This window comes from Rhagoletis zephyria, unplaced genomic scaffold (genome assembly GCF_001687245.7).
Source record: "Rhagoletis zephyria isolate East Lansing unplaced genomic scaffold, Rhagoletis_zephyria_1.1 Rzeph_scaffold_05402, whole genome shotgun sequence".
In the NCBI taxonomy this organism is placed as follows: domain Eukaryota; kingdom Metazoa; phylum Arthropoda; class Insecta; order Diptera; family Tephritidae; genus Rhagoletis; species Rhagoletis zephyria.
In genome coordinates this window covers 1-24276 of record NW_016162485.1, presented here as the reverse complement: position 1 = coordinate 24276, position 24276 = coordinate 1, and the positions used below count along the sequence as shown (strand labels likewise).

Sequence of the window (24276 nt, the reverse complement as noted above, 5' to 3'; positions counted from 1 at the left end):
ATGGTTCCTGGACCAACAGTAGTGCTTTTTGTTTCACATACAAAATTTTTAACAGTTTTACTATTGCAGTTGATAGCAAATTTTACAACTGAATTGTGTAGCACGACCTCCTTTTTTTGGTTGCATATTTTCGCATTTATTTAACCTTGTGGCAACTTGCGGTTGCATTGGTTTGACTGTTTTAATTATTTGCCTGGCTGCATTTCGTTGTATAGAGTGCGCTATTTGCTTTTAATTTTGTTTTTTTTTTCAATATAGATATACTTTTGTGGTATCTATTGCAGCCATGTTGTCCTCCTGTCAGCCGATAAAAAATCGGCCACATTTTCTCAATTACAACGGTATTTTACGGCGTATTAATTGCACTTTTGCATTGCATTTTGTTTTCCCCATATTCAGCTTTGGTTATAACAAATAACTATTGCAAGCCAAACAATTTATATAAGCAACACACCCACACCACATTTTTCGTTATATTTTTTTTCTGGAAAATCCAGTAAAGGAATTAATTCAGACATTAATTTGGGAGAGCAGATGGTGGCAAAATTGATCGAAAAAAATAATTAATGAAAAGTTCATTCTTACCAAAGCTTGGTAAAGGTTTGACGGGATAAGGCAGTGAATGTTTATACATTTCAAATCGAAAGTGAGAGAGAACTCGGCGCTTTGAATGAACTGATGCTGCTGGGGAGCCATCCGTTACTGCCACATTAGTAAGTCTATTTAAGCAGGCAGAAGACTGCTGTGTAGTCTACCAGACAAGGCATGCATAGAAATACACAACGAGAGATGTTAGTTTTAAGAGTTACCTAGAACGTCTCCGGTCTACACGTGGCTAGAAGGATTTCTTGCGCTCGCTGAGCTGCCTAAACATCCATCTGTCCAGAAGCATACCATACGAGGTAAGGAGAGCTCCCACACCTTCCTAATCCGGAAGTAATTCCTCGAGGGTTCCCTGTCTTGCCAGCTCATCGACCATGGAGTTTCCAGCGATCTCGCTGTGACCTGGTCGACAAGGAAGTGGAACCATCCTTCAACGTTCTCCAACGCACACTTCAGGAGCCAAGAGCTTTGTTAGCTGCTTGACTCTTGGAATAAATATTCATGTTCTTTAAACGTGATACACTAGAGAGAAATCTAGCCGAAGCCTCTTTTATCGTAGCCCCCTCTGCCTGCAAGAGCTCCTGTGATCCGGTAGCCTAAATTTCAGGCTGGCGGAGAGTTCTTCGCAGAAGACACCTCCACCAACCTTCCCATTCAGCTTCAGTCAATCTGTAAATCAGTTGACAGGATCACCCCTCCCGGTCCTCTCTCGCTGAAATGTGGGTGGTGAATGATCCATTCGGACTCAGATCCGGCGTGCAGTGGTCTGTTCGAGTCGGTAGGAACCCGAAGTCTTTTAGAATACTGGAGTGCCCATAGCTCGAGGCTAACTTAAAGCACACTCTACTTAGCCTTACTGCGGCGCGCGCAGTGGCAACCCTGTCAGATGTATATCTATAGGCATAACATTTAACATGTCATTGGGTGCCAGAGTAGATGTGGTTCGAAGCGCCCCACTGATTCCAATTAAGACGGCTCTTTGCACCCCCTCCAGATGAGTTCCATATATAATAAACCTGGCTTGATTATAGTTTCATAATGCCAATGAACTACCTTCAACAATACAAGGATACTGTATCCTTCTTGACATTTCCTCTGAGACGAAAACGACCCAAACCAGCGGTAAGACAATTCGCGTTTCGGGGTATCTCTAGTCATACATCTCCGGATTGAAGCGCTGCCACAATCTGCCGCTATAGTTCTTTTGCAAAGCAAGCGGTGACAAGGTCGGCTCCGACCTCTAGCTTTATTAGTGAGTTAGGCATGCTTATCCAAGGAAAGACGATGCCTGAGGATCCCGCTTCTTAAGTGCGGATCGATCAGCGTTTCAGCGTCTTCAAAAGAAACGAGCAGAGACTTATAGGCCTGAAGTCCCTAGATGAACACAACTCTGACCACTTTCCAAGGCCCCGGAACATGACCCCTAGCCAAACATCTCTCGAATATAGGCATCAACCAGCCGCACATAGGTGATTCTCCTTCTATAATCAATGATAAAGCTATCATTAGCGTCCTGCGTCGCTAGCCAACAAAAAAAACTAGCCACAGAAATAGAAAAAAATGTGATTATGATACTTTCGGCTTTTAGCTACATATGTATATATTTGCACTGGATTCACCAACAGCGGATGGCCGAATCAACAATACAAATAAATAATACAAACATTAGTGCCTGCAAGTAAGCGGAAACTCATTTCTTCCATTCAAATGTTTGTTGATTTACCTGATTCATGACGGCTGCTGTTGCTAATACAGCCAGCTGTTAAGCGAATTAGTACACATTCGTTATTAGCTATGTATAGCATTTTGTCTTTCCTTTGCTCCAATGAGCCGATTAATGGTGAATATGCATGCGATTGTCGAAGGTCTTTCGCTTACAACATTTCAATTGACGTCAACTTCCTTTGGTAGGGTAAAACGATTGGATTGCGCGAATTGCCAAAGATTCAATTTCAAGGTGAACTGTATTAATCTTCTGCGATTGGACACAGTTAAATGCTCGCAGTGCTGAAATTTTTAATTAACGGTGTCAGTTTTGTATAAAGCTTACTACCACAANCACTTTCGTCTCTTTCTAATATACTTAGCAGGTGTAAGTTAAAATATGGCAACTAGCCTTGACTAGATGGTCCGATGCGGGATTCAAGAAAACGATCCATGATACACTATTTGGGCAGCAGTCGCCCATTCTTGACGATTATTTAGTCGCTTGGTTGCAGTGGCAGTTTTTGTTCGTATTACTTTGCAAATATGCAATCAATCGGAAGACGATTTCTTAACATTCTTTGTGTCTGAATAAACGCCATAAACATAGTCGAACCGTAGTGTCTACGATGAACAAATTTATCGGTGTAACAATCATCAACTCGTCAGAATCTAAAAACAGGCGGAAATCTAAGGCAATATTTAATGCGTCACGGTTTTTCTCGCGTGAGCGTGAGCGGCTTACGTAACTTACGTGATCGTGCGTGAACGTGAACGAAAATCACGCGCCCATCTCTAGAATGCTTTTCACTATCTCTTCCACTCATAATTATAACTACCGTTATCAGTAGTAGACTTCGTAGTAGGCATTTAAAACAGCTGAGACATTACGATTTTGTAAAACTTTGTTTGCTTAACCCACTTACATATGTATGAATGTTGCTTAACAAATTTTTGCACATTAAAGAATACTCTTCGAGCTACCGAGCCACAGTTAAAATTAACAGCCATTTAATTTCAAGATTTGATTAGAATCTTTCAGTGAAAGCTGCGCTGATCTCACAACAAAAATATTTATTTGTTTTTAATTAACAGCAAGCAATGCATTTATCGCAAAAAAGACAATGCCAATGTGAAGAACAACAAACAAACAAATACTTAAAACAATTACAACAATGTATTGCCATTTAAAAGATATTTGCTTGAGCGCATGCGCCTTTGTGCTTAAGCGTTTATGGTATTTTGTATTCGCTTTTCTAAGTTTCCGTTCAAGTCTTTGTTTCTGCTGCTGCTGCTGCTACCGCAGCTCAACTTTTCAAATGCAAATGAGGCTACGCGTCGGCGCAAATGACAAACAGCAACTGTTTCTGACATAATTTTATTTTTCATTGTCAGCGACATTGAGCGCGTCCGGCCGCTGTGCTTTACAGTTATGGCATTTATTCAATCACACACAAGTCATTTGCTTTTGTTTTTTATTTATACATTTTTTGTAATTTTCTCCCGTCGTTTATATTTTAATGCAAATTTCTGTATTATTTTGCGTCGAAAAATCACAAAAAGAATGATTGTCTTAAACTTCGTTCTAATTAGAACCCGAACACTTGCTTGTGCCAGTTCTGAGCAGCACAGAATTTGCTTTGCGGATTAGCGGTAATTGAGTGGCAGCATGAACGTCTAGTGGGAACACCACCGACAACCAAAGCGCAACAACTTACTCAACTGTCAGTGGATGCTTAGCGCTGAGTTGTGATGTGAAGTGAGAAGAACATCAGGGAAGAAGCGAACGGAATAGAAAGCGCTGAAGTTCCCACTTGGCTGTTGAAGAACATAAACATTGCCTCAAGTCTTGTTTTAACAAATTTCACTGTTGTAGTTGTTATTGTTATCGCTATTGTTTTGATTTGACTTGGTGACTCGGCTGTTTCCGTAAGCCATAAGTACATAAGCAGCTTAATTATGTGAAATCGTTTGACGCACCGAGACTTCACATGCAGTACTGCAACGGCCAGCTGTCACTCGAGTAATTTCACACATGCAGCTTAGTTGCGAGTACACATACTTAAACTCGCATAGTTTTACACATATTCAGCAAACAACGCCATCTAATAATTTTTTTTCTTTCTCTTTCGCAGACCAACTGGCAACTTGCGCAGCGACTTGCCCGTCGGCGTCTTCAGCCCGCAACCATCAAACTCTCAACTCCACGGCTCGCCCAGCGCAGCAGCTTTGCCTAACCAAAGTCAAATGAGTGCAATGCCTACATCGCCTTCGACCGGCACCACAATGACCGCCAACTCAACGCCGCTCAATGCGCCAAATGGTTTGAGTTCCTCCAGTGGACGCATACAAAGCCCTGCGGTTGCCACGCCAGCGCAGCGCATTTCCAAGGAAGTGGCCCAGCGTTTGAATGGAGGCGTTGCTGTTGCCAGTAGCGCACCTATCGTAATTGTGGGTTCTCCAACAACACATCATAATAACGCGCCCAATACTTCGATTAATATAAGAAATATCAGGAGTCCACCAGCAGCGCCGACTAAGCCGTCGCCACATCGCTCCATGGCAGCGCCTGCGCGACTCACTGTGCAAAGCACACCAGTCAAGTCGCAGCCGCCTATGTTGAGCGGTAATTTGCCATCGCAGCAGCCGCAACTACCACAGCCGGTGACAGCGCAACAGAAGTCAGCAAGCGCGAGCGATAAACGCCCGCTACCGCTATCCTCTTTGGACTTGAGCAACTGCAGTATTGGCATACCGACGGCAGAGTCAACCCCAGCACATGGCGCAACTAGTGGCGGTGGCTATCAGCTCGGTGCGCATGCAAAATCAACGAACACGACGACCAGCACACGCACACATCACCACGAATTCCGCGCGCTTCAGCGCGTGCAGGAGTGTCATAGCTCGTCGGATGAGAATCGATCATCGGGGCATGCCAGCATGTCCGATACAGGTGGCCATGGCAGTTCCTCGCCCGGCGGTGGTGTAGCGCTTGGTCCACTACCAGAAGATCGTCTCGCCGCTGGCGTCACCAATCGCAGCACGCGCTCGCGCACAAGCACCAATCATTCGCGCGCGCGTCATCGCGCTATACCCGCCTCCAAAGCACCATGGAGTGGTAGCGGACTGGAGGACATCAAATTGGCCATACAACAACTAACAATGCGCTCGCAGACGAGTACGAGCACGTACAGCAGCCTCAGCGCAGGATCAGAGAGTTCGGAACCCGCACGCCGCTTAGGTCGCTACTCTTCGCTGGAGACCGTAAACACAAATGTGACCAGTGCTGACGAGTTTGTATGGGTGGACTCACATAATCGCCTTGTGGAATTGCAGAATCCGCCCTGGAGTCAGCACTGCATTATGCGCGTTGTACGAAATGGCCGTTGCAAAGAGCAGGCGGAGCGTGTATCAGTCGAAACCATACCGCGCCTGGGTTATCTGCTGCAACGCGCGTTGGTGCGTATAGCGCGCGAAGTGCAACGCCTCTCAGCCAGCCTGGGACTGTGCTCCAAACAAGAGGTGGCAGCAGCTTACAAAATCGTTCTATGTCCGGCATTGGCAGACTCTTGCATCAAGGCGTGCTTGCGCGCAGCAGCGATGTTCGCTGTTACGGGCGACAGCGCGTTAAAGCAAAGCAAATCAGCGCGTGCTGGACTACAGTTACCCGTGGGACGCTTTCATCGTTGGATGGCCGACGCGCGACTCGGCAAGTTTATACATGAATACGGGGCGGTGTATCTCTGCGCTGGCATGGAAAATTTGCTTGAGGAGCTACTTCTGCAAAGTTTTCCCGTGGATAATTCAAACCAACTAACAACGACCGTGTTGGACCAATCTATTGCACATTCCGGTGATCTGTGGGGTCTACTGCAGCCATTCGCGCACCTGAATGCAGGGCGAGTGGCTTCCGGTGCACTTACAATGCCACGTTGGGCCAGCCTGTCATCCCTCGGCTCGGGTACCCAGAAGAGTGGAAGTTCTGGCGCCAACAGCAATGTGTCCCTGGAGCCCTGCCTGCTCACGACCTGCGTTGGCAGCATAAGCGAACTAAAAGACTTGACGCTGCGCGCTCAACAGAAGTTTCAGCACACCGCGCTTTCCAATGCTGCGCTCTCTGCGCTGTTCTACTTCATGCGTTGCTCGCAACTAGAGCACAGCGATCTGAGCGGTGCACCATCGAGTGTCAGTGGTAGCGCTGGCGGCAGCAGCCAAAACGTACAGGAGCTTTGCTACGAACGCGCATATGTTGTGCTACCCCCATTGGTTGAATGGCTGCGTGTTGCCTCAGCGCACGCAGAATACCGTCACGCGGTTATGATCGATAGGGATGATATCATGCAGGCGGCGCGCTTGCTTTTGCCTGGCGTTGATTGCCCCCTGAGGTCGATCGCTCACGACGAAGAGCTACCTACAAAGAAGACACACTTTTCACATCCTGGCGCTACTACACCCATTGCGTCGAGCATCAGCGAAGACACCACGGAGTTGGGCAAGCGCGCTACCATCACTCTGGCTTTTAAGCTCATGCTTACCGGGCGCGCGGAATTATTGGCTCAAGCAGCCAACTTGCTGCCGCCCACGACGCGTTATGATACGTTGAACCACGCTGGACTCACGGCGCTTATGATCGCTGCTATACGCAATGACGAGGTGGTCATACAATCGCTGCTTGATGCCGGCTGCGATCCAAATGTGGAGGTGCCACCAGTTGTGCAGACGAACTATCCAGGCATACATCCAGACACACAGCACTGGACAGCAGTGACATTCGCCGCGAGTCGCGCCAATTACCTAGCATTGCGTTTGCTGCTCGAGAGAGGCGGCAAAGTGGAAGGTGGGGCGCGCTTAAGCGAGGAGAAGCCAACGTTAACACCGCTGCAAGTAGCCTGCGGCTCTGGTAATGTTGAAATAATTTCACTGCTGCTGGCGCATGGCGCGAACGCTTTTCTCTCTACACAACAAAAGGACACAATGTGTTTCGCCGGCGGTTCGGCGCAGCGTGGCTCTTATTGTGCTATCTCTGTAGCAGCCGCGCATGGACAACGCGCTTGCTTGCGAAAGCTGCTCTCTCATCCAATGTCACCAGGGATCAAAGATGTACTTTCGCTCGAAGAAATGCTTGCCGAAGGAGAACCAGTCGGTAACGCCACGCGTGGTGGGGGAGCCGCCGGTGCTGGAAATGCGACCGGTGAACGCATAAGCGCTGATCTACCACTAACACTAAATAAGACGCAAATCAAGAGCCTGCAAGAGGCTATGTACCACAGCGCCGAGAACAATCATTTAGGTAAGTAGATATATATTTTACTCAATATGTGAGATCGGCTAACCAAACAACTTTCCATGCCAGATATAACAATAGAACTGCGCACCCTAGGCGTACCCTGGACGCTGCATTGCTGGATGCACGCCTTGGCGGCTGCGCATGAGCTGCGCTTGGATGCGGTGATCGACCAACTACTACAAGACTTCCTACAGGTATGTCCAGACGACTACAGCGCGCAGTTTGTGAGCGAGTGCCTGCCGCTGCTCTTCAATATCTTCCGCTACAGTAAGAACGAGGGCACAACCCTTCTGCTGGCCGACATCTTCGCCACCTGCTTCGGCTGGGAGACTATCAAACCCATAAAAGAGCCTGCGCTGCAGTCGGTGAACAGCTCACGTATCGACCCGAAATTTGTCAACAATCCAGAGTTGAGCGATGTGACTTTCAGGTGAGAAAAAAAAACAAGCGAATTTAGAAAACGAATGCACGCCTAATAATTTTCGTTTGTTTTCAGAGTGGAGGGCAAAATTTTCTATGGTCACAAGATAGTGCTGGTAACCGCCTCGCCGCGTTTCCAGAGCATGCTCAGCTCCAAGCTGAGTGAGGGAAACACGCCCACGGTGCAAATCAATGACATACGCTACCACATATTCCAGTTGGTCATGCATTATCTGTACAGCGGTGGCTGTGCCACACTGGAGGTCAGCAACGCTGACGTTTTGGAGCTGATGGCAGCGGCGAGCTTCTTTCAGCTGGAGGGCCTCCTGCGCTACACCGAGTCACGCTGCTCTGAGATGATCGACATCGACAATGTGGTGGCCATGTACATACATGCGAAGGTAGGAGTGTAAATATATTTATCTAAGCTGAGTTAAAATTTTACTTAACATTTGCTGTCGTAGGTTTACAACGCCAGCAAACTACTCGAGTACTGCCAGGGCTTCTTGTTGCAGAATATGGTCGCTCTTCTCACCTATGACGATTCGGTAAAGCGTTTGCTCTTCGCCAAAAAGATACCCAATCACGATGTGCTCTCAGGTCTGCTGCACACGCTACAACAACGCATCAAGCAACGCAAGCCTGTAGGTGTGGGCAATTTCCGTCAACAGCTAAGCTCGCCACCACCCAGCAGTGGAGGCGCACATTTGTTGAGCAGCAGTATGGGCAACAGTGGCGGGGGTGGAAGTCTGGGCGCTGCTAAGAAGTAAAATTTGAAAAATGTAAAATATCGACATTTAAAGGCTTACAAATATTTAAAGAAGTAAAAATATGTAGATTTAGTATTTTTGAAAAAAAAAAAACTGAAAAGTGNCGCATTGGGAATGTAAAATATCGACATTTAAAGGCTTACAAATATTTAAAGAAGTAAAAATATGTAGATTTAGTATTTTTGAAAAAAAAAAAACTGAAAAGTGAAAAATTAACTATATGCGGCGTAGTTACAGTTATACTTATATGAATATGGTATATATATATAAGTTTCATTATTTTTTGTAAGCGGATTTCAAAATTTTCGAAAAAAAAAGTTTGTTCTTCCACGAATACAATTCACCCCATCCGAAAAGCGATAACTAAAAAACACTATTTGCTTTCGATGCACAACGAATACTAACATCTTTGAGTCTAAATTGTATTTATAAACAATTATGTTAACTGCTCAAAGCAATATATTCGTAAGCTTTTTATAGTCTTTAGTACTTGCGAAATTTTCAAATAGCCACCATCATTCCATGTACGAAGCTTTTGTTTGTAGTTTATAGCGAAATTTAGAAGCAATCTTGTATGTATGTATATTTAGTTTAATCCCAGTTTTATACTTTAAATAAATAAATTAAAGATATCAACAAAATTGTCTACTTCCTCACTGGATATGCTGTGAATGCCGAATGAAGCAATACACTCTTTCCTATCGATCCACGTGAGCCTTGTTCAGACATAACTAAAGCCAGGGAAACCAATTAGAAAAGGGTAGTCTTCGTTTCCTTTACCCAGTAGTAAGGTAAGCATCATAATACTTCCGCAAAGTGCACGGCACCATCACAGCACTTAACGATATCGATACAGTGAAACCCGCTTAAGTAAACAAATTGGACATAAATAAGCGAGACGACAATTGTCCATATATATTTTAACATAAACTACAATTTGTAGACAATGAAATAAGCGCTGAGTTAACAATAAAAACTAAGTTAGCGCGAATACAAAAATGCTGTTGCTTGGTTGACCGCTAAATGTCGATTCTGCTGAGCGGCAAAGAATAATGGTATAATTATGGCAACTTAACGAAACTTACGGCGCTCTCTTAAAAATTCAGTTAAATGGGTATTGCTTATAATTGAACAGCCGANTTTAACATAAACTAAAATTTGTAGACAATAAAATAAGCGCTGAGTTAACAACAAAAACTAAGTTAGCGCGAAAACAAAAATGTTGTTGCTTGGTTGACCGCTAAATGTCGATTCTGCTGAGCGGCAGAGAAAAGCAGAGAATAATGGTATAATTTTGGCAACTTAACGTAACTTACGGCACTCTCTTAAAAATTCAGTTAAATGGGTATTGCTTATAATTGAACAGCCGAAACTTAACGTAATGTAATGCCACGTCGAAATCTGTTTAATTTTGATTCTCTAAGTTCTACGTTCCGTTGAGTTAAGTTGCCATAATCAGGCTTTTACAGGCTAACCTAATATTCGCGACTTTCGGTTAGGTACGCACGCCGTCGAATTTGTATTTTTGCGTCACCCGAAATTGGCTTGCGTGCGTTTGCATTTGATTTCATTGAGCGAAACGTCAAATAAAAATGTCACGCAGAACAAAAATTGGAAATTGAGTTGGCTTCATACGCACGCCTTCCAATTTCGGCTGGTTCCATACAAGTTGTATGTGCATGAGAAATTGTTGACAGGAAATTGACGGCGTTCGTGAATACTAAGTTAGCCTGTAACATTATGAATAATGTTATTTGTTTTTTGTTATTTTATGGCCTTATAACAATTATGTATATAACGGGTGNAATTCCAATTTCGGCTGGTTCCATACAAGTTGTATGTGCATGAGAATTGTTGACAGTAAATTGACGGCGTTCGTGAATACTAAGTTAGCCTGTAACATTATGAATAATGTTATTTGTTTTTTGTTATTTTATGGCCTTATAACAATTATGTATATACAACAATTTTAACTGAGCTTGAGGTGGTTTTTAATGAAAAACTATTGTGGAAAAGCAACAATAATTTTTGAAAAAATTGGTAGAAGTGATAGCTATTTCGGAAATCACCACATTTGAAAAATGTAAGCCATCTAATCCCATGTATAATTGAAGATCGAAAATCTTAATACGACTGAGCTTGATTGATAATCTCAGTACAACTTCTTAACAAAACATCAACTGCAAGTCGGCACGATTTATCGTCAAACTACAGCAATAGTATTCAGTATTTGGACACAACTCGCAATCACCAGAAATACGCTAACATATGTTGAGTTGCGCCTAAAAATACGCAGCATAAATTTAACAACAGAAGCAATTTGTGTGAAAAAGTCTTTTTATTCTCGTTTGCAGCAAATCACGAAGATGCTAAATGTTAAGTTAAATAAAAAATAAAAATTAAAAACAAAAAAAAGGTACTTTCATTCTTTCACATCCAACTGCACTGTTATAGCGTTTACCCCGTTCCGCGCTCTTCCCTCTTGACCAATTTTTTTCACATTTCCATGCGTGTTTCTAGCTCATTGCATCTGCGTCATGTCACTCCATACGCCACCGACAACAGGCGACTGTGGCATCGGCTCATGCTCTTCCACCATGCGCGGCAGTTGACTATTCTGTTTTGCCGCTGCGGAAATTTGCGGCATAATATTGTTGCCATGCGGCACGAAACCGCGATCGTCGGCCTTGTAGAGAACGACCACCTCCTTGCCATTGGCATCAAAGTACGAGTAGCTGCCAGTGATCTTCAAGTGTTGATTTTTGCTGCCTGGATGGACTACGACAGCGCTTTCCTGTCGGAAAGAGCCATCCTCGCCGCGATAGTAAAAGTTATAGGCGCCATCAGTAGATTGTTTTAGGCCGGCTTCCATTATGCCGACCACTGGTGCTCTCATTTCCACCGGCGCCGCTGGCACATTGTCGACAGGTGGCGCTCTCAGCTCCATGGCAGGCTCAATGGTTGCCATTTGCTGGTCGATGGGCGCGGCATACGCGAAAGCGAGCAGCGAGGTTAAGCAGATCTGAGTGGGAGATACAAATTTTATTTATTTCTGTTTTAAGGACTTTGAAAGGATTTAATTTTTGGGAGCTGCTTACGTATCGAAACATTTTCTTAGGACTTCTTTGCTGCGAAGTAGTTTGCTTGGCTTTAACTTTACAAATATGCTTCAGGTTTGGCCTTGTGCACTTTTTATACCCAAAAAATGTGTGTAAAAAGAAGGCATTCAATTTCTTGGACATGACAGGCCATTCCAGTGTTATTTTTAGAATTCACTTGGCATTCAATTTCTGTTTTAATTGTACTTAAATCCAGTTCTTGGTTAAGTTCTTGAGCTGAGTTTGTTATTTGGCCAAATTATGCACTGAGCAAAATAGTCTTCAAGTATTGGTACAATTGACTTATGTTAAGGACGGCGGCTCCCTTTAGCACCTAGTCACTCATCTGCCTTGGCTAAACATTGTTTGGCACCATAAAAAAATACTTTAGGGCCTCGTTGTTATAAAAATTTATTTTTGAATGATGTTTATGCTTAGATTCACAAAACAAAAAAATCGAACGTAAGCATGCGATATGCATTACGTCTCTGCATCATTGGCCAGCACATCCGCCATTTACAAAAGCACATATTAACATAAACACATCCGCACTTAGCATATAACTACTTTTATTTAGCGTACATACGTGTGTTTCCAATCGCACGTATTGGCAAAATTTCAAACATATCTAAATGAATTTGAAAATTTACTTTTCAGTGTGCAGTAATTGACGCATCTTTACAGCATTGCTGGGAAGTCGCATACAATCAAAATCAACCACTGAATGCGAAACAAGAAGAAAGAGAGCAGAAGAATCACAAGAACCATGCGGCAACTCCAGTAACATGTGTACTACGTGAGCAATTGACTGCTCGATTTGGCTGCGTTTCTGGTTGCCTGCGGAAGCGGAGTGCAAATATTTTGCATAAATGTACGCAAATTTTTACATTTGTAATTCGTTGTAATTGTGACTAAAGAAATTAAATATTTGCCTGCAGACCTTTTTGAAGTAAAAAATGGATTTACATCAAGTTCACAAGAAAGTATCTAAATTTGGTTTTGTTTTTCATTTAAATATGACAGAATGCAATAAAAACACGAAGCAGAGTAATTTATAAGGGCAAGTCGAAAAAATTGGTGATAGTCCAAATAAGGCTCTCATAGGTTCATAGGTACCCACTTTTGTTTTTTGTCGGAAGCAAGCACAAAACAACGCGTGCAGAAAACAGTACGTGCAGATTATTTAGATGCCGCCCATTTTACTACTTTTATGTCCATTTTACCTTAGCTGTTTTAAATCTGCATGACTTACGAATAAACGAAGTTGGTTGGGCGTCAGCTGTTCGTCTCTCAACACATCGCGGCCAAATGTCTCATACATAATTCTTGCAAAGGCTGGGTAGAAGCACCACCATCTCACCCTCCTCAGGGCAGAATAGGCAAATGGAGTTTTCATGTACGCCTATCACAGTCAGGTTATGCTGCGAAGTGACCTGTCAGCAGTCCAACAAGCTATCTGCAGTCCCGTCTGCTCAGTGAGAGAAAAAACTAGGTACTTATACCTTCAAAGATTGAAGGCAAGATGAGTTTTGCCCACCTGCAGCCCTTCGATGCCTCACAGTCATTGCTGAGCGAAGTATTCACCCAGTTTCCGATGGTGCCTTCGATGGTCGAAGTAGGTAGTGCTATAACCCAGCAAAAAATCGGTAATCGCTTTTAGTTGTAACGTATTCTAGAAGGCATAACGTTATAATGCCTTCGAATGTTTTCACTTCTCTTAGGCATTGCCGGTAACGCAAAATAGAATGTCCTACAATATTTTATTTGTTTCGCTTCTTTGCTTCATTTCAGGGAATGCAAATTAGAATGTCCTACATACATACATAATTAAAGTGTACTTAATCAAAAGTTTTTTATTGCATGTTCATGAATTCATTTTATTTTTTTGATTCCCATAGTAGTGGTTTTGATCCATAATTGGGCTAGTATTTTTCTGTGCATTTTGAACTAGTATGAGACTGGTATATTTCTGACCGAAACAATTGCCATCTCGTAGGGCATCGCCATGTTAAAAATAGCAGTTGATTGCATGGAAAAAATATAGTTGGCTGACTAGTTGGGCATTCGGCTCATACTAGTTATGAGGTAGTTTACAACTAGTACATTTGACTACAGGGAATCTAAAATCCATCCATCTCAAACAGTCTTTTTTGCTAGCTGCATCAACTTTACTCCACCCTAGGATCTAAAAAATTTATTTCATTTCATTTTTTTTTTGCCATCCCTAGCCACAGCTATTTGTGAGCGCACACCAACAACATGGGCTTGCGAGCGAATGGCCATTTTGTCGGCTGTCTGGAAAATGAAGAAATCGAGAGCATCGAGCCCTTTTTTCCACTGCCCGGGTGTGGCTAGGCTAACGCGGTGGTATCTCCACTACTACTTCACGCTTCATTAGATAAACTATGTGGTTCTACTTCAATGTAAGCGGTGGGGATCAACATTGAGCCAATTAAGCGGTCTTACATGTCTATGCGTGCCTCCGTCCGCCAAAGACTAAACCGATTTTTTGCCTCCCTTCAAGCTGCCTAAGTCAACGACGTTCTTAAACAAAGAGTGTAGCAATATCCGCTGGCAGCGAATATCAGTTATCCGACTCTTTAGCCTCGTCGATCTCTTATATAATCTAAGTAAATATGTACTATATATGAATTCGATTCCCGACTAATTCTGCAACCAAAGTTGAGTTCAGTAAAGCATGCCGAATCTTTCCGCACATTGAATAAAGTCAATATTTTACCTATAATTTCGAATGATTTGGCAAGTATTTGGACGTTTTATTGCATTTGCGTAAGTAAGTATACATACATACATATTAGGCTGGGTCGATTTTGTATGGGGGAAAATAAAAGGCATTTGACGGTAATGTAATAGTAATATTATGATGTCTTAGGTCTAAGCCAATTGTTGTTGGCCACGAAAGATTAATTTAAAACTTATATTTAGCCCGCGTAATTGAATCAAAGTGTATGAATTTCGAAAATGAAACTTTGGCTCGTAATATCTATGAAACGCGTTTATATTGTTATAAACAGGACGATTTACGATCAAATTAAAGGTTTTTAAATTTACTATCTAAAATTCATATATAATTTTTCAATAAGACTACAAGCTTTTAAGGTATTGAGTCTGTTCAGAAGGCGCAGCAGTTGAGCACAACCGTTGCTTCTGAACGACTTGATACATTAGCTGTCAAATTCAACTCTCAGATGTACACACCAACATGTTGTCTCAAATGATCAAAAAATATTACGATCGCAACTGTTCAGTTGATCAGAAGTACACAACAACGCGTTCAGAAGGTGCAATCGCAACAGTTACCGAGCTGTTACCCAGCTGAACGTGCCCATTGAGATAAATCTTACAAAAACGATAATTTTCCCTTACGAATTTTTAATTCTTCATTACCTCTGCAACCAAGTTAAGGAAGGAAATTTTTTTTACAAAAGACTAGAGATTCACGTAAGTTTTTCGATATAACTTTAGTAAATATTACTCCATCGGTACGTAATGATTTATGATAATAATATGATGAAAATCATTCAAATTATAAAAAATAAAAAGAATAAAATAAATGTTTAACAAATTTTTTTGTCAACTTCCTATATTTGCAAATTTTTGTATCGTATGGATAAATATAAGTAAACTGATTAGTGTTGCTAGAAGTTGTGCTTGTTCAGGGTTTCCACACTCATTTGCATACACAAAATTTTTCCACGATGATGGAAAATAATGGATTTTCTATTAGAGCTACCGAAATTGTTCCGAGATTTGTGAAAATTCACGGACTATAGGTAATATTTAAACAAGATAAGAATATTTGGAACCCGCGACTTAAATGCAGCCCTGCAATATTACTGCTGTTCTTTACATCTTTTGACTATAATACAATGGTAATAATAAAATGGCGCTTACACATATGTAGGTTAGTGTTTGGCCGAGCTTCTCCTCTCTTGTGCCTATAGACCAGTGCAATTATCAAGAGAACAATACGCGGGCTCTTACAATTAAAATAAAACTAACAAATATTTTGCAGGCTTGTTTTTGACTTCATAATACAATATATATTCACTACTACCAAGGGATTTGAGACAAATTAGATTTTCGATCCGCCCTAATACATATATACACATAAGCATATGTGAAATATGTGCTATAATTTATAATTTCAAAACTATTTACATATTTAGATATAAGAAAGCAGAAATGCTCATGTTTTAGCATACTCGTACATTTGCTGAAATAGCCGAGCCACCGTCGAATCAAATGTGCGGGCAGCCCGCAGTAAGAAGCAATCAGGCGAGGTTGGTAGGCAGGCAGGCAGTCAACTAAATGCCCGATCGATTCAAAATTACTCGCTGCTTCCACCGCTGCTTCTGATGCTATTTTTGGCATACCTTGCCGTAGGCTGCGTGCTGGGCACAACGCAAAATAATCAGACTTCCAGCAGCGCATCAGCCAGTAAAGGAGTGCAGAGGGCGTGCAATAAGCGTCAAGTGCATGTGGTTGCAATGCATGTAGGTATGTATATACATATGTATGTATGTACATATCGCAAACCGTCTTCAAAAGAGTCACAACTCAAAATTTAACACTTTTGAAATTATGCGCTAAAAATTTACACAGAGATTTTGTTTTAGCTTTCAGCAAAAGCTGGAACAAATTTTTGTTATAATTTAAACAAAAAAAACCTAAGGTAAAGTCGCCCTTGCCCATATGACTACCATGTGCTAAGAAATAGTTTTTCGAATTTTCTGACAAATGTATTATTTTGAGTTGTGACTCTTTTGAAGATGGTGTGCGATATGTACATATACATAGATGTACAGTGAGTGTCAGTCAAAACCGTGCAGCAATTTTTTCCATATTTTAAAAATATTGTGTTTAATTCAAATTTTATTAATTTTAAATAAAAATATATTTCATATTCCAATACAAAGACATAAAACTCAAAGTTTCTAACTTTGTAACAATTAAAAAAAATCGTCCAATTTTCATCAAAATTTCACACTTTCTCCCAGCATTTTTATAATTTTGTGTGGTATACAGTTTTGTAGCGCATTCAATTTTAGTATATTAAAGTACTAGTTTGAAGTCGTTGGACAATACCTTTGATTTTTGAAAAACTTGTTTATCGAGAATGTTGCACATTTTTTTCCATATAAAACAGAATTTGTGCATGCGTTATATGGAAGAAAATGTGCAACGCAGTCAACAAAAAACAAATTGCCAAAAATCAACGGTATTTTGTAGCGACTTGCACTTTATTATACTAAACTTGAATGGACTACATACCAAAAAATGCTATAAATTCTGAATAAAAAGTGTGAAATTTTGATGAAAATTTTACGATGTTTTTTTTAATTGTTACAAAGTTAGAAACTTTGAGATTTATAGATGTTGTTGTAGTACGAACTATGTTTTTATTAAAAATTAATAAAATCCAGATAAAATAAAATATTATCAAAAACAGGAAAAATACAGTACGGTTTTGACTGACACTCACTGTAAGTAAATGTGGCGTTCAATAGCCATCATAATACATATTATACATAGTTTCGTAAATAGTTTATAGTTTCTTACTTTGTTCTTATTGTTGTTGCATATAGGCATTTGTTCGCATCTATTGCACGTTTTGTATAACAATAGCGGAAATGCGTCTTTATGTAGCTAGTATTAGATCGCAGCGGGGAGAGAACAAGTAGGGCAATATTTCTTAATTTAAATGACTGTTGGAGGAGAATAGTGTAAATGCATTTTGGACACGTTCAAGATGTTTTAACATGTAAATATGTATATACATACATACATACAAATGTGGGTCTGAGAAAAAAATTTAAAATATACATATGTATGTATTTATAGTATTAACATATGTACATATGTTTTTCAGCTAATTAAAACCACCGAAAAAGTTGTAATTTTTTGTCATATTTCTTGGTAGCTTGTCAAAATATTTTTAAAACACAAACTTAGCACTGGACCTAATTAAATGCCTTCTTTAACGGTAGCAAAATAATAGTCTCAGAATTCAGAAAGAATTATTAGATCTAAAGTGAACATATTCGCTATATCAAGGGATTATATTCAATATGATCTATTTGCACTTTTCACAAAAGTGGAATTCCCATATAAAAATCCACCATGCACTTAACTCCCATCGATAATGTTTATGCAGATCTTGTATATCGTTTTTTTTTTGGGAAAATTAAATTATGAATTTCAAAGTTAAAATTACAATGAGTGATCACAGTTAAGTCTCAGATGGGTTTTAACATTGAAAAGGAGTTAATGAGAAAACTGCAGATAAAACGTGTTGAATATAAGCCCTCGATATACGTAGCTATGTTAATAAATTATATATACGAAATGACAATAACGAGCTGAGTAATGGTACTTGTAGATTGCAACAAAAATTAACGATAAAAAATCGATAAATATAATCACACCTATGACAAATCAATATTTATATATATATATAGATAATCGCAAAAACGATATATATAGATAACTAAAGATGGCACAACGCCGTAACGGGTTTGTCTACAAACCAAATTTGACAAGGTATGATGGAAAATCGTTACACAATACATCATATTTCCACCATGTCGGAAACAAAAACACCCCAACCAAAAATAACGATAAGAGTATGGATAAATATAACGATATTCAGAACAAATTCGGTAACCATGAAAATAAAATAAAGATATTTACACGATAACAAAATCGATAATTGTTAAGAATGATAAAACATCGATAAGTTTTATGAAACACTTCCGATAATGACAACAATGGGTAGGTTCAGAAGGCGCAGCAGTTGAGCGCAACCGTTGCTAAAAAAATCAGTGATCGTAATGCGTCTTCTGAACGGCTTGATACATTAGCTGTCAAATTCAAAACATACAACATGTTGTCTCAAATGATCAGAAAAATATTACGATCATTTAACACGCAACTGTTCAGTTGATCACAAGTATAAAACAACACGTTCAGAAGGTGCAATCGCACTTGTTACTGAGCTGTTGCGCCTTCTGAACGTGCCCAATATTATAAAAATTATGATAAAAAATAAATAACATAGGTAACAGTAAATTTGACAACATTGATTTTTATTCGTAAAAATTAATTTCAATATTCCTCAGCGAAGAATAGGGAATCATGATATTCTCCAGCTGGGCACGTTTAGAACTAACTATGCTTATAATGCTCCGACATTTAGAACTTGGAGAGAATTTAACTCGTTTTAAATTCCTACCAGTCTTGATTAATCTTCCACAAAATACTATTTCAAAATGTTGCTGAATAAATTGCTTATTTAGTTTCTGATGATGGTAATGTAAGGGTAGGTCTTTAGACCCATTGCAACTGTAGTTGTTTAGTATACACAATAATTGTTTTAGCCCTTGCTGCGGAATCTGCATTGGGTCCATATCGCAGAGCGTATATTCGTTAAAAAAAAAATCTAGCTCTGCGGTGAGCTAGTGTTGGGCAGGTGGCAATGAGGTATTCCACTGATTCCTCTTCTTCACCACAGAAGATGCAAATGCCTGTAGTACAAAGGATAAGCAAGTGTTAGTGCTCCACACAGTGTTTTTATGTTTTTCCTACTTAGTATGAGCGCTGATTGAGGTCCTTTTTCACTGAAGCAAATTAATTTCTTTCAGTGATGGGGTTCCACTAACTTATTCCATTGGCTAGCAGTGCAGGATATTACCCACTTGTTGAGGTCCTTCTTCATATTGGTGTTGTTGAATCCAAGAAATGGGCTGGACCCAACAAAAGGTGTATTTACCAATTTTTTTTTCGCTTGGAAGTCCGCTTTTTCATTACCATCATAGCTCTCATGACCAAATTAAAAAGGCCCTAGTTTGGGCTTTTAGATCCTTGAGTACTCTATGGCGCTCTGTAAGGGTTTCTGATAAGAACGAGTAGCTATCTAGATCTTTGAAGACTGATTGGCTGTCCGAAAGTATGGAGAGAAATTTTTCTTCTGGCGTATTGCCTGTTTATAACGACGTGGGTGGTCTCCAGTATGACAGCTAGTTCCGCCTGGAATATTGTTGTCTTTACTTAAGGGGAAATATGGGCGGAATCGAGGTTTCACAACACCCGCACCTACACCGTAAGATGTTTTTGAACCATCAGTATTCCTTTTTTTAATCATCGTACAGCCACGTGCGATTGCTGGTCCAATATTAAGGCGTGGGAAACACGATCTTATACCTCTTCGTAATGCTGAGGATGGGATCGATTAGGTTGCCTTGTTTCCCTTCACTTTCGCACTGCTTACCACTACCCCACAGCGGCCGACAATTAATCGATTTTTAATCGATCAATGAAACACAAAATTACGATACAATTAAATCGACAATTGGACAAAAATAATGGATTAATTTAATCAAATGATTAATCGCTGTCATCCCTAGTTGTTAAGAAAAACTTTACATACCCGACCCTGCATGCACACACATAACTTTTCTTTATTCTAAACTCAAAGGGCTTGTTTACATTTCATTCCTCTCTGCCGCTCCACCTTTACTATTATGCCAACTTTTTCCAAATATTCTAGCTGATTTTTCAACCACACTCGCTCGTCGGCTGGCTGTCCATTGCCGATCAGAGGCTGTTGTTGCTAGCGTTTTCATTACTACCAGTTAAAAATGGCATGAAGATATACATACATACATACTAGGGATACATACTAGGGATCCCGGGATCCCGGGCTTTTTTAAGTAATTTGCAATGGTGGGAATATTAGAAACACCTTATGTTGACCACTTTTTGCTATTTCTTTGGATTGTTTAATATTTAATATTTTTTTATAAATGTCGATACATACATAAACACCGTCCAACAGGCAATTTTACACACAAAAATAATCAATATATTCGCGAATCCATGGGCCAAATATATGGAGTAAAATTTCGTTTTTAGTTTTTTTCTCTGACGTCAGGATTTTTTAAAAGGACTTTGAAAAGTGAAAAATATGAGTAATTCAGAAAAGGGTTTAAAAAATTTTGCGCAACGTAGTTAGTAAAGCAGTATGTGTATCAAATTAAAGAGAAAATTCTGTAGAGAAAGAACAAATGAAATTTTTTGGTGCACAAGGTATTGAAAATGTCCTTAAAAATATTATCTTTGAATTGCCTTGAAATTTTACAATATTTATTTTGAAAAAATTATATGTTAAGGACTAATATAAACTCGACAACGTCCTCGAATTTAGTCCTTCTAACTTTATTAGCTTAAAAAAAAAAATAAAGTTGATTAAAAAGACATTTTCTATACCTATTCGTCCTTGTGAACCCGAAAAGTTTTAATTTTTTAAGTCCTACAGAATTTTCTTGTTAATTTGGTACCCATTTTTATTCGACATTGCACTGAATTTTATAATCTTTAGAATTCATTCATATCATTGAAATTATAAAGTTCTAACGAAAAAAAAATCTAAAACTAAAAACGCAGTTTTTCTATATTTGGCCCATAGTGCCGTGAGGAAATTGAAATTGAAAAATTCTAGATACGCAATTTTATAAGCATAGCCCATTAAATTACAGGAAGATAAATTGCAAGTTTCAAGTGAGTAAAAGTAACGATGATTTTTTATAATTCCTTTGCTCGTGGTGTCACGAATTTTCTCCCATACAAAGTATGTTCGACAATTTGTTTATATGGAAGAAAAAATGCCTAGAATCGTTTAAAAAATTCCCCAAAATCAACGGTATTTTGTAACTGCCTGAAAGTTGCATTTTATTTTATTTACTTTAATTTAATGGGCTATAAAACTGCGTACCTCAAAGTTTTCTAAAAATGCTGAGTAGAAAGTTTGAAATTTTGGCAAATTTTTTTTTGGATTTTTATAAAAATGCAGCTAATTATATGTAAAATAAGGTAGACTTTTATAAAAAAATGTAAATATTAAATAAACAAAAGAAATATAGACTAAACTGGTTGAAATAAGGCGTTTCTTTTATTTCTGACAGTAGTGTTCTGAACTGCTTTCAGCCACAAATACATCGAGCTTTTTTCGACATGCCTTAAGTCACTTTATCAGATATGTACACGCTAAAATATTGTTAAATGCGTATAAATTTAATTACTGTCTTTTTTGTTTTGTTACTAATGAAATATTTTTCAACTTAAATAATAAAGTAGGTTTCAAACTCATTTATTTAATATTTATTATATGGTAGGACAGCTTCTCAAATTATATTGATGCAATTTTTTCATGTTAAGATATTGGAAAACAATTAATATCTAAAACCCGGGACTAATACCGGGATCCCGGTATTGTATTAACGATTAACATCCCTAATTCATACATATGTACGTATATGCATATATATGTACTCACATACCTTCCCACATAAATACAAGCACACATACTATGTATGCCTACGTTCGAAATGGTGAGGTAAAGTATGTACATACATATGTCTATATACTATGTATAGTCTTCACTTCAGTATTATAATCGTAGCGTTTTATTGTCTGGCATATGGCCAAATTGATATCGGGCGATTGCTTTTGTTGCGCGCACGAAATCAACCAAAGTAGCCAAAAACTCAAAAGCCAACAGCCAGCAACTTACACATTCCATACAGCAATGCTAAGTGATCGCCAAAAATTGGACGCAATGCTGCCAATAAACGGCGAAGCGGCATGACTGTAATAATTTTGATTTTCGATTCTTGATTTCCAATTTAATTTTTGAAAAATTATGAAAATTTTTATATGTGTACTTAGTGTGGATGTGCACATGTATGTATGTAGATATAACGGTGTATGATGCAAGTTATTCTGTTTTCACATCACTTTTGAAATTTGCTGTTGCTATAGCATCACTATAGGCATCAGCAAAACGGGTTGNGGCAGAGAATTATGGCAATCATAAAAAATGAAAAATTAATTTCGATTTGGCAAAATTTATAGGCGAAAATGTTAAGTATTTTATTTCCGTGTTGAAAATTTCGAAAAATTAGTTTTAGAATCATAAGTATTTGATGGATTATAAACATATTCGCATATGCCGATGGAGCGCGATTTTACAAATTTTTTACAAACATGGCTAATGAACTAATAAGCTACTACTTAATACCTTTAACAAGTTTTTTTTTTGAAACATTTGCTGTGCGTCAAATATTTTTTTTTTATAAATTGCGGAGCATTGTCTTATTGAAACAACAACTAATAATTGTGTGCGAATTTACATAAAAAACCCGTAGAGCTTTGTATGGAAGAAAATGCACAACAACCACCTCTCTAGCAATGGATTTGGTTACAGAACTGCTTTCTCAAAATTTTTCTAAGAAATCTAATTAAAAATGTCGATATGTTTTCGAAAGTTGTTGATTTTTTGTTAATATTGCACAAACTTTTAAACTGGGATTAATACAGTTTTGATTAATGAATAAACCAAATACTTATAAAAAATAACTTAAATAACAAAAAAAATAATAAAATGGTGTATTTATGTAGATATACTAATGTTGACCCAGCGGTTGAAATTCCACCACTAAAATTAAGGTGAATTGAGTTGAGTTGAGCTAAGGTAAAGTGAGTTCAGGTGAGATGAGTTTTAAGTAGTAAGTTAGGGTGAGCTGAGCTGAGGTGAGATAATATGAGTTGAAATGGGGCGAGGTGAATTGAGTTGAGATGAAATGAAGTAAGTTTTGGTGGGTTGCATTAAGGTGAGTTGAGGAGAACTGAGAGGAGCTGATGTGTAGTTAGTTGTGGTGAGGTGAAAGGATTTGAGGGGGAATGCGATGAAAAACATAACACAATATAACTTAACATAACATAACACAACATAACATAATAAAACATAACATAACATAACGTAGCATTAAAATAAACAAAACGTAGCATAACATAACATACAATCACATAACATAACATATCTCATTCTTTAGTTGTATCCTTTTCTTGATTTCCATCTTCTCTATCACTTTAATTATACTTAAATCTAACTTCTTTGTCTTTTTAACTCCCTTACTTTTATTTTAACTTTATCACATTCTTCTACACTCAATTTACCTTCTTCTTTGTGTGAATCTTAATCTACATAAATATTATTCCTAAACCGCTGCTTAGCCAATTATTTGATTCATTGTCAATATTAAAGCATATATTTAGGATGCATTTCTTGCTCATGTATATGTATGGCATTTTATTAACGTCAATTTTGAATTGATTTTACAACGTTTTTATCAACTTGCAATGTTGTGTGTCCAGAAACTTTCAATGTTGTGGATCCAGAAACTTTCAATGTTGTGGATCCAGAAACTTTCAATGTTGTGTGTCCGACACCATAAAACCTTTGCTTTGAAAAGTTTCTATAAAAAAGCATAGTGCATAGGGCGACATCTGTAGTGAATAGGGCGAGGTAGATGAC

At 39.1% G+C, this 24276-nt stretch overlaps 2 protein-coding genes across 3 annotated transcripts in view; one reads left to right on the top strand and one right to left on the bottom strand.

The window, feature by feature from the left end:
• Positions 1-8969, top strand: part of LOC108372059 (ankyrin repeat and BTB/POZ domain-containing protein 2) — a 10367-nt gene extending 1398 nt beyond the window's left edge. Inside the window, exons 2-6 of the mRNA XM_017627703.1 lie at positions 4443-7597; positions 7661-8024; positions 8091-8415; positions 8479-8791; positions 8889-8969. Of these exons, the coding sequence (XP_017483192.1) occupies positions 4443-7597; positions 7661-8024; positions 8091-8415; positions 8479-8784 (4150 nt within the window). The 3' untranslated portion in view covers positions 8785-8791; positions 8889-8969. The remainder of the gene's footprint in view (positions 1-4442; positions 7598-7660; positions 8025-8090; positions 8416-8478; positions 8792-8888) is intronic.
• A 1909-nt stretch (positions 8970-10878) lies between these two features.
• Positions 10879-11928, bottom strand: LOC108372058 (uncharacterized). Of its 2 annotated transcripts, XM_017627702.1 has the most exons (3): positions 11883-11928; positions 11306-11806; positions 10879-11265 (listed from the first exon to the last, which is right to left on the bottom strand). In XM_017627702.1, the coding sequence occupies exons 1-2, from the start codon at positions 11892-11894 to the stop codon at positions 11306-11308; spliced, it is 513 nt and encodes a 170-aa protein (XP_017483191.1). In that variant the 5' UTR covers positions 11895-11928; the 3' UTR covers positions 10879-11265. The 2 variants fall into 2 exon arrangements, with proteins under 2 accessions (XP_017483191.1, XP_017483189.1); XM_017627700.1 differs by having other exon boundaries at positions 10884-11806.
• Positions 11929-24276: the final 12348 nt, after the last annotated feature.